Source organism: Rhincodon typus, chromosome 7 (genome assembly GCF_021869965.1).
Source record: "Rhincodon typus isolate 14 chromosome 7, sRhiTyp1.1, whole genome shotgun sequence".
Classification (NCBI taxonomy): Eukaryota; Metazoa; Chordata; class Chondrichthyes; order Orectolobiformes; family Rhincodontidae; genus Rhincodon; species Rhincodon typus.
In genome coordinates this window covers 96,043,550-96,055,286 of record NC_063338.1, presented here as the reverse complement: position 1 = coordinate 96,055,286, position 11,737 = coordinate 96,043,550, and the positions used below count along the sequence as shown (strand labels likewise).

General features: G+C 41.4%; 1 protein-coding gene across 3 annotated transcripts in view; it reads right to left on the bottom strand.

Moving 5' to 3' along the window:
* Positions 1-11,737, bottom strand: part of LOC109921663 (desmin-like) — a 152,304-nt gene that overhangs the window by 120,484 nt on the left and 20,083 nt on the right. For all 3 annotated transcript variants that reach the window (XM_048599543.1, XM_048599544.1, XM_048599545.1), the window contains exon 2: positions 7,173-7,233. In XM_048599543.1, the coding sequence (XP_048455500.1) occupies positions 7,173-7,233 (61 nt within the window). The remainder of the gene's footprint in view (positions 1-7,172; positions 7,234-11,737) is intronic.

Genomic DNA, 11,737 nt, shown 5'->3' with positions numbered 1-11,737 from the left:
ACCTGCATAGTGTGATGCCTTCCAGGCAAAGGGTATCAGAAAAACAGCGCAGAATATTCTGCAGCAAGGAAAAAGGTAGAATTTGTGGTATACAATGATACTAATGTCAGAGGCATCAGGTATTAGAACAGTACAGCACAGGAACAGCCCCCTTGGCTCCATGGTTAGCACTACTGCCTTACAGTCCTAGGGACTTTGGTTCAAATCTAGCCTGTGTGGAGTTTGTACATTCTCCCCTTTTCTGATTGCTTGCCACAGTCCAAAGATGGGCAGGTTAGGTGGACTGGCCATGGTAAATTGTCTGTAGTGTCCAGGGAAGTGCAGGCTAAGTGGATTAGCTATGGGAAATGCAAGGTTACAGGGATAGGGTAAGGAGAGGATAGTTCTGGGTGGGATGCTCTTTGGAAGGTTGGTGTCGACTTGATGGGCCGAATGGCCTACTTCCGCACTGGAGAGATTCTATGCCTATGCAGACTGTAATGCTAATTAGATCTAAACTAATTCCATCTGCCTGCACATTGTCCATATCTCTACTTCCTGCCTGCACATGTGTCTATCTAAATTGAAGACCTACAGAGAGATTCTCTCAGTGGCAATGCTGGCATAGTGGTGAGGTCATTGGACCAGAATTCCAGAGGGCCAGGCTAATGGTCTGGGACACTAGTTTAAATCCACCATGGCAACTGGTGGAATCTGAATTTTTAAAAATTCATTCATGAGATGTGAGTATCTCTGGCTGGACCAGCATTTATTGCCTGTCCCACACTGTCCTCAAATGGGTAGTGGTGCACTGCCTTCTTGAACTGCTGCAGTTCAGTTGCTAGAGTTAGACCCAGAATGGCATTAGGGAGAGAATTCCAGGACGTTGATGCAGCAACAGTGAAAGAACCACGATATTTACAAGTCAGAATGGCGAGTAGCTTGGAGTGGAACATAGGTGTTCCTATGTATTTGCTGCCCCTGCCTTTCTAGGTGGTAGTGGTCACGAACTTGTAAGATGCTATTTAAGGAGCATTGGTGAATTTCTGTGGTATATCTTGTAAGTGGTACAAACCGTTGCTACTGAGTGTCCGAGGTGGACAGAGTGGATGTTTATGCGTGAGGTGCCAATCAAGTAGGCTACTTTGTCCTGGATGGTATCAAATTTCTTCAGGGTTATTGCAGCTACACTCATTCATTATTGTAGACTGATTTTGGGGAGTCAAGAGGTGAGTTACCAGGTTCCTAGTCTCTGACCTGCTCTTGTTTCTTAATTCATTTAATAAATCTGGAATTTAAAGCTAGTTTCAGTAATGGTGACCATAAATAATCATCGTCAATCATTATAAAAACCCATTTGTTTTACTATTGCCCTTTTAGGGATCTATCATCCTTATTCTATCTACATGTGACTCCAGACCCATAGCTCTTTTGGCCCCTGCTGGACAATCAACTTCATCACAATTAAGGATTAGCAACAAATGTGAACAAAGCCCATATGCTATGAAAGAAGTATAAAGAAATTCAGAAGCTGGCAAGGAAGGTAAAAAGTATGAATTCAAAATTAGTAAACACCATACCATTCTGCAATTCTGATTCCCAGTGCCATGTGCTACTGAGAGTAGAAGATAGGATGGATCAATGTTTGGCTTGATGGATGATCCAGAAAGGATGATTTCCAGATTCTTGGGACCTGTTCTGGGGCAGGAGGTACCAATTCGAAATGGAGGTTCTGCATTTCAAAAGTTTGGTGACCAAATTGCTTCCAGCAAGTATACAGGTGTACCTGAGAAGGGTCTAAACTAATTTGACAGGGGATTGAGAATGAACAAATAGTAGTAGTAAAGGATTGACAATTTTGGATAATCAGGTAGCACCATATCAGATGACCATATCAGCAGACCACGAAGGACGAAAAGGAATCTGGTGACAGTACATAAATCTAAATGCTCAAAGTCTGGTAAACAAGGTTTATGAGATAAAAGCACAAAAAGCGATTTGATAGTACAATGTGGTGCCAAAGGAAGAAACATGGTTTAAAAATGGTGATGACTCGGCAATTCTGGTACCATGTCTGTCACAGGAAATGTTAAATTTAAAAGTGACCTGAATTTGGTGCAGGTAGAAACACTTCTGCCACTGGGATGCTGCCAGATACTGCTTGCACTGACTGCAGTTTCTCTGTGGTTCTTACTTTTGACTTATTTGTCGAGAATTGAGTTTCTTTAGACCTGTTAAACATATGGAGGATATCCAAAATAAAAACAGAAAATATTGGAGAAACTCAGAAACACCTGATAGCATTTGCAGAGAAAGAAACAGACACAATATTTCTTTTGCTCTGAAGGAAAGTCACATTAACTCTGCTTTCCTTCCACAGATGCTGACAGGCCTGCTGAGTTTCTCAGACAATTTCTGTTTTTGTTCCAGATTAAAAGCAACTACAATTCTTTTTGTGTTTTTCTCAGGCTGAAAAGTTATGGTTGTTATTCTGTTAAAAAAGGAGAAGAGGGGGAAGTGGAACAGATGGTGAAGCAAAATAAGACATGAGTGCTGACAGTGACAAAGGAGAGACTAAGATATAAAACAGGAGTTACTGACAGGCTTGAAGAGGAGAAAGTAGGTCATCTCCACTGACTGGGTTGTAATTAAAATGGAGAAAAATTTCTTTCTTCCTTGGCCTAAGATTCACTCCCCTACCTCCTCCCCCCAAGTGTGGAGCTGACAAGGGAGTCAACAGGTTGGGGGAGGAGAGATATTCTAGGACTTCCCAGATGTCTGTCTACTTTAGAGACCGTAGTTTCCTCTCCTCTGTTATTAAGGATGCCCTCAACCGCATCTCCTCAATTTCCTGCACTTCTGCCCTCAAACCCTCTCCCCACAACAAGAAGGATAGAATCTCCTTAGTCCTTACATACCAGCGCACCAACTTCCGAATACAATGCATCATCCTCTGACATTTCCGCCACCTACAATCAGACCGCACCAGCAAAAAGATATTTCCCTCACCATCTCTGTTTGCTTTCCGCAAGGGGTTGTTCACTCCGCAACTCCCTCGTCAGCTCCATACTCCCCACCAACTCCTCCACCACCCGGTACCTTTCCCTGCAACCGCAGGAAGTGCAACACCTGTCCTCACACCTTTTATCCCACCTCCGTCCAAGGCCTCAAATAATTCTTCCAAATCCGGCAGAGATTCACTTCATCTAACCTCATCCACTGTATCCATTGCTCCCGATGTGATCTCCTCCATATCAGAGAGATCAAACGCAGATTCATGGACCGATTTGAGGAGCATGTGCGCTCTGCACGCACCAACCAACTTGACCTTCCAGTTGCCATGCACTTTAACTCCCCCTCACTCCCCTGGTGACATGCCCATCCTTTGCCTCCTCCGATGTCAGAGTGAGGCCAAATATAAACTCGAGGAACAACACCTCATATTTTGCCTTGGGAGTTTACAGCCCAAAGGCCTGAATATTGATTTCACCAGCTTCAAAATCTCTCTTCGTCCAACCTGTCCGTCTTCCGACACACCTATCTGCTACACCCTTCCCACTGACCAACCACAATAACCCCCTACCTGCACTACTAGCTTCAAAATATCTCCAGCTCCAACCTGTCCATCTTCCTACTCATCTAACTGCTCCACCCTTTCCACTGACCAATCACAATAACCCCCTACCTGCATCTACCTATCTCCATCTAGGTAATGGCCTAATGGTATTAACATTGGACTGTTAATCCAGAGACCCAGATAACATTCTGGCAACCCGGGTTCAAATTCCACCATGACAGATGGTGGAATTTGCATTCAATAAAGTATCAGGAATTAAGAATCTAATGATGATCATGAATCCCACTGCTGATTGTCAGAAAAACCCATCTGGTTCACTAATGTCCTTTAGGGAAGGAAGCTGCCATCATTACCTGGTCTGGCCTACATGTGACTCCAGTCCACAGCAATGCAGTTGACTCTGAACTGCCCTCTGGGCAATTAGGGATGGGCAATAAATGCTGCCTAACCAGTGATGCCCTCATCCTATTAATGAATAAAGGATCTCACCTACCCAAGCCCCAAACCCCTCCCTCTATTTATTTCTGGATTCCGCCCAGGTCCTGACGAAGGGTCTCGGCCCAAAACATTGACTTTCCTGCTCCTCAGATGCTGTCTAACCTGTTGTGCTTTTCCAGCTCCACACTTATTGAATCCAGATGAAGCAGTAGTTTACTTGTATTTCTTTCAAAAGAGTCCACCATTTTCACTGCTCACAACATGGTCTCCTTAATGTTATGAGAACAAACTGCTTTGCTGAACACTTCCACTCTATTCATAAGAATGATTCCAAACTTTCAGTTCCTTCCTATTTTAACAAATCATCTTGCTCTGATGCTAACATTTCTGCCCGAGGTGTGGTTTTTTTTTCATTCATTTTGTGGGATGTGGGCGTCGCTCCCTGGCCAGCATTTCTTGCCCATCCCTAGTTGGCCTTGAGAAGGTGGTGGTGAGCTGCCTTCTTGAACCGCTGCATTCCTCCTGCTGTGGGTTGACCCACAATGCTATTAGGGAGGGAATTCCAGGATTTTGACCCAGTGACAGTGAAGGAACGGTGATATATTTCCAAGTCAGGATGTTGACTGACTTGGAGGGGAAATTGGAGGTGGTCGTGTTCCCATATATTTGCTGCTCTTGTCCTTCTAGATGGAAGTGGTCGTGGGTTTGGAAGGTGCTGTCTGAGGATCTTTGGTGAATTTCTGCAGTGCATCTTGTAGATAGTACACACTGCTACTACTGAGCATCGGTGGTGGAGCGAGTGGATGTGTGTGGATGTAGTGGCAATCAAGCAGGCTGCTTTGTCCTGGATGGTATCAAGTTTCTTGGGTGTTGTTAGGGCTGCACTCATCTAGGCAAGTGGGGAGTATTCCATCACACTCCTGACTTGTGCCTTGTAGATGCTGGACAGGCTTTGAGGAGTTAGGAGATGAGTTACTCACCGCAGTATTCCCAGATTCTGGCCTGCTCTTGTAGCCACTATGTTAATGTGGTGAGTCCAGTTGAGTTTCTGGTCAATGGTAACCCCCAGGATGTTGATAGTGGGGGATTCAGTGATTGTAACCCCGTTGAATGTCAAGGGACAACGGTTAGATTGTCTCTTGTCGGTGATGGTGCCATGTTTCAGCAAAACTCAATACACATTGGAGGAATAGTAACTCATTTTTCACTTAGGCAGTTGACAGCATTCAGGACTCAACAGTGAGTTCAACAACTCAGAATATGAACATTATTCTGAATTTTGATTACAACAGCGCATCTCTCCCACCACACCCCCTTTCCCCACAACCAAAGTCTCGTACATTTTGCTGTCAGCATGGCTGAACCATTTTCTCCTCTTCAAACCTATCATTTGCATGAATTTTACATCACACTCTCTCTTTTACCACCATTAACACTCCTTTTTGTCTTTTGCTCTGGGCACATTCACCCTCTGTTCCACTTACTCTTCCTTCTCTTTCAAAATCATAGAGGACATCATTTCCCAGCCCCTTTCAGTTCTGTTTCTCTCCTCACAAATGTTGGAATACCTGTTGAGTTTTCTGTTTCTTTTTCAGGTTTCCAGCATCCACAGTATTCTGTTTTTAGTTAGACAGAATATCAGCTGGAGCCTGAGGTTCAATCTAGTCAAATATTGATGGTACCAATTGTAAAATCTAATCAATATTGATAGAATGACTTTGCTGGCTTTGAAGTTCAAGGTGTGGGGCATCACTAGTTATGCTAACAATTGTTGTCTTGAGGATAGTTAAGAGGCAATCACATTGATGTGGGCCTGGAGTCATTTGTTGTTGTCTTGAGGATAGTTAAGAGTCGACCACATTGATGTGGGCCTGGAGTCATTTGTAAAATTGATAGTTTCCTTCCCTAAAAGACATTAGTGAACCAGATGGGTTTTCACAACAATCAACAGTGGTTTCGTGGTCATCTAAAAAACTAAACTTAATTCCAGACTTATTGAATTCAAATTTCATCGATTGTCTGCTATGGTGGGATTCAAACCAATGCTCCTGGAACATTAGCCTGGAGCTCTAGATTACTAGGCTAGTGGCATTATCACTACCACACAACTATGCCCCCCCAGCAGAAGTTGAGTCAGACTATTTTTCAATAAGGTGGAAAAAGATGCAAACACAAGAGACACAAAGTATAGGAAAAGGGAAAAGAACTGAAATACTAGGTTGCTAAACACAGGATGGTCAGAGAGCTTTGAAAACACAGTGAATAGGGGCAAGATGATGGCATATCTAAGGTAACAGGAGTAAGAAAAAAACAAAGAAATGTAGATGCTGGAAATCTGAAACAAAAACAGAAAGGGCCAGAGAAATTAGTTACTACAGTTGACAGAAAATGCTGTGGAAAAAGGTTTGCTCCATTGGGTAGATGGCTGATTTGTGATGCACCTTGACACCAACAGCATGCATTCAATTCCTCTACTCGGTGAGGTCATCATGAAGGCTGTACCTTCTCAACCTCCTTAGCCTGAGGTGTGGTGATCTTCAGGTTAGACTCATCACCAGTCATATCTCTAAAATGACAGAGTAGACTATAGTGACTCTCTTTGCGATAGTTCAAAGCCCAAGAGAGTCTGTTTCAGGTAACATTTCAATCTGTCCAGTACAATGGATCAAATGTTCATTACAAACAACTTTTTTTTCAAGAAACACATTCACAGTTCAAAGTTTGAACTGTAGTGTGACTTACATTGAAAACAAAATCATGTATTGTTGAACTCATACATATATGTAAATTATGTTGTAACAAATATAGAGAAATAAATTCAGCAGCTAACTGGGAAGTGATGGATGGGATGTTATGGGGTACTGCTTACTTAAAGTTATATTAATATTACATCTGAGTACACCCCTTCCTGACAAAAAAATTAGCATTTTGAAATAAAGCCAAGTCATCCATTAGCAATTTTTTTCTACAGGCAACTCAGTCACATAATTAAAATATGGGGATATAAAATTACAGAGTCATAATTTCAAATACACAATCTCAAATCACCTATAAAGCAGCATCTCAAGCGATTTTCCACAAATGGAGCACTGTCAACATGTGAAGGACAAAATTACTGAACACTTATTGTCATACATAAAGTTGTTAACAAATCCAATGATTTAAGGACCAAACTTGCCTTCCTTAATTCTTCATAATCTTTTTCAGACTCCTTTCTTAGTTGAATTTCCTTTTCTAATCTGCAATGAGAAGTAAAACATTTTGCATGTTCCACAGCTCCTGTCACAGCAATTACAACAAAAATCATATTTCATTTTTACAATACTGAATAATACCATAAAACTATAATAAGTAGGAACAGGAGTACAGCCTGGTCTGTCGTTCAATAGGATCATGGCTGATCCTTCACTCCTTGTGACCACATTCTTTCCCTTTCCCCCTAACCCTTGATTACAACACTGAAAAACAATATCTCACCCAGCCAGTTCAAATGAACAGTACTATTAATCTAATGGACGCAATTCTACGATGCAAGCACACAATTGTCGACGATGGCATATTTGAACCATCAGTCTGTCTGGTACAATGGTTCAAATGTCCATTATAAGTAATTGATTTTTTATTCACGAAACACATTCACAGTTCCAACCTTGAATTATAGTGTGGCATACATTGAAAACAAAATCATGTATTGATGAAGTACAGCAATCAGCTTAAATACATACAAATACATAAGTCATGTAGTAACAAATATAGTGAAAGAAATTTTGCAGCTAACTGGGAAGTGATGGATGGGATGTTTAGGGGCAATGATTACTTAAAGTTATATTAATATTACAAGCCAGCACACCCCTCCTACCATTATAGGCACAGATGTAATTCTTGATTCCCCTATTGATCAAGAATCTATCTCAGACTTAAATATACACAAGAAATCTGCCCCCTAAGCTCTCTGTGGCAAGGAGTTCTAAAGACTCTCAAACTCGTGAAGAGAAGAAATTCCTCATCTCAGTCTTAAATTGGCATCCCTTTATTCTGAGACAATGACCTCTGTTCTTAGCCTCTACCATGAGCGGTAACATCAACTCAGCATTTATCCTGTCAAGCCCCTTAAGAATCCTACATGTTTCAACGAGATCCCCTCTCATTTTTCTGAACTCCAGTGAGTACAGACCCAACCTATTTGTGCATGAAAGTTGGTCTGTCCATACCAGATATCATCCAAGTGAACCTTCTCTAAACTTCCTCCAATAATGTAATATCTTTTCTCAGACGAGGGGACCAAAACTGCTCACAGTACTCGAGATGAGGTCTCACCAGTGCCTTGTACAGTTCCAGTAAGACTTCCCAACTATTATACTCCAACCCAATTGAAATAAGGGGCAACATTCCATTAGCCTTTCTCATTACCTGCTGCACCTGAGTGGTAGCTCTTGGTGTTTCATGCACAAATACCCCCAAGTCCCTTTGTGTTACAGCTTTCTGCAGTTTTTCTCCATTTAAATAATACTTTTTTTTGTTCTCTCCTCCAAAATGAACGTCACATTTTCCCACACTACATTCCATTTGTTAAGTTTTTGCCGACTTATTTAACCTACAAAATCTCTCTCACAATTTGCCTTTCCACTTATTTTTGTGTCATCCGCAAATTTAATGATAGTACATTCACCTTCTTCCTCCAAGTTATTTGACTATATATATATATATTTATATATACACACACAAATATATAAAACAATTATGGTCTTAGCACTGATCCCCGTGGAATCGTGCTGGTTACAAGTTGCCAACCTGAAAAAGATCCCCTTATCCCCACTAGTTCTTTCTCATCCATCAACCAATTCTCTATCCACACCATATTACTATCTCCAACACATGGCCTCTTGTCTTATGATTAAGGCTTTTGTGAGGTACCTTGTCAAATGCCTTCTGGAAGTCCAAATACAACACATTTACTGATTCCCCTCTATCCACTCTGGTTCCTCGAAAAACTCTGATAAGATGTCTTGCTGGAATTATTCAGGGCCTTGGTGAGGCCACACTGGAGTACTGTGTGCCGTTTTGGTCTCCATATCTGAGGGAGGATGTTCTGGCTATGGAGGGAATGCAACAAATGTTTACCAGATTGATTGCTGGGATGGCAGCACTGACATATGAAGACAGTCTGGATCGGTTAGGACTATATTCACTGGAGTTTGGAAGAATGAGGGCAATCTCACAGAAATTAGACAGGTACGTATCTGTTAGTCCCAGAAATTAGGCAAGTGTGTAGCAATGCCACAGCAGTAATAATTGGGGATTTTAACTTTAAAATGGATTGGGAGAGACAGACAAGGACCTGTCAGAAAGACAGCAAGTTTCTACAGTGTGTCTGGCATAGTTTCCTATAGCAATATGTCTGGGATGTAAAAACGGGACAAGCAATATTGGATTTGGTAATGAGTAATAAGTTGAACTGAATTAGTAACCTAATTGTGCATGAACTTTCATCAAATAGTTATCATAACATGATCGAATTCAATGTAGCATTTGAAAACAAAAAGCATGAATCACCTACTGGAGTTTTTGGTTTACGTGAAGTGAGATGAAACAGAGACCATCCACAATAACCTGGGAAAATCTGCTCATGGGTAAAATAACTGAGGAACAGTAGAGAACGTTTAAAGAAACATTTAATGCAATACAAATCCTGTTTATACCCTCCAGAGAAAAAAGTTCCAGCACAAAACTTAAAGAGGACTTAAAAAAATGCAAAAAAAGCACAGATACTGCTGAATAGAAAAGATACAAAGACCAGCAAAGCGCCATAAAGCAGTTTATAAGAGCTACTGAAAAGAATTATGGACAGAAACATGCAAGGAGACATTAAAATGTCTTCTTATTTGTTTTGTAGTTACATAAAAGGAAAGCAGGGCATGGTGAATGTTGGCCCAAAAAGGGCTGAAAGTGGTGACATTATCAATCACAATGGGAAAGCAACAGACACAGTGAAAAATAACTGCCTCATAATTTACATTAAGAAAAAAGATAGCTTCCCCGAAATCCTGAGGGAATTACTGGTGGATTGGGAACAGGGGCTGAATAAAATTAACACAAATAACATATCAGTAATGAGGAAATTAATGGAATTAAAGAGTGACAAATCTCTGGGACCTAACAGTTTCCATCAGAGGGTGTTAAAAGAAATTGGGGGGAGCACATTATGGATGTCCTAAATACAATCTTTCAGAAACAAAACAGAAATTGCTGGAAAAACTCAGCAAGTCTGGCAGCACCTGTGGAGAGAATTCAGAGTTAATGTTTTGGGGTCCAGTACCCATCTTCATAACTGATGGTATCTAGGTAAAGGCTGCTATTTATGCAGCAGATGGGTGGGGAATAGGTGGAGATGGAGCCCAAAGAGAGGGAAAAACAGTTGGGCAGACAAAGGAGTGGGTAAAGGTCAGTCTGGGGAATGGATAGGTGCTAATGGGGACTATTATTAGCTGACAATAGGTTGTGTTTGCTCATGTGATGACAAGGCCTGGTGCGTGGGCATTGGGGTAAGGATATGGGAGAAGGTTAAGTCCAGAAGGTTGCAGAGTTTCCATGCAGAAAATGAGGTGCTGTTCTTCCAGCTTGCGTTGAGCTTTGCTGGAGCACTGCAGCAAACCTGAGACAGAGATGCTGGCCAGGGAACACGGTGGCGTGTTGAAGTGGCAGGCAATTGGAAGCTCCGGGTCTTTTTTAGGAACATATAATCTTTCAGAGTTGCCTAGATATTGGAATTGCCCTTGTGGATTGGAAAATTGTACAGCACTCTGCTTTTTAAGGAGGTGAAAGAGGAAAACCAGGGCATTACAAACCAGTTAGCCTAATCATCTGTGGTGGAGAAATTGTTGGTGTCTATAATCAAGGGTGGAATAACTGAACACCTTGAAAATTTTTAGTTAATCAGGGAGAGCCAGCATGTATCAAGACAAACAGATCATGTCTGACAAACCTCATTGAATTTTTGAACGGGTGATTAAGGTATTTGACAGGATAATGTCTATGAATGTGTTTACATGGTCTTACAGAAGGCATTTGATAAAGTCCTCCTTAAGAGACTATTAATTCAGGTAGAAGCCCATGGAATTGTGGCAAATAACTAACACAGCTGGGAAACTGGCTGAGTGGCAACTGACAGAAAGCAGGGCTAATGGGTAGATACTTAAATTGGCAGGAAGTGACCAGTGGTTTCCCACATGGATCGGTGTTAGGGCCTGAATTATTCACATCATTTATTACTGAGTTGAATAAGTTGTTTAAAGTCATTGAAAGTCATATATTCAAATCTGTTAATGATACAAAGTAAGACAGCATTGTAGACGGTGTAGACGATAGCACAAAATTACTAAGGGATATTGACCGTGAATGGGCAAAACTGAGGCAGATGTGGTTCACTGCAAGCAAGTCTAAGATTATCCATTTTGAACCAAATAAAGGATAGATCAGGATACTTTCTGGATGGCATGAAGTTAAATACAGAGGATGTCCAAAGAGACTTGGGGGTTCAGATGCATTGTTCTTTAAAATGTCGTGAACGGGTGCAGAAAATAGTCAAGAAAGATAATGGAATGCTGTCGAATCCATTTTCATTAAACTGCCGCAGCCCCCTCCCCCATGGTATGCATTGCCCTTAACGGGCTTTGCATGTAAATGAATCAATTGGAAAACAGGTGTAATTTACTCATGGCTAATGAGTAGGAAACAGTGGGTTTC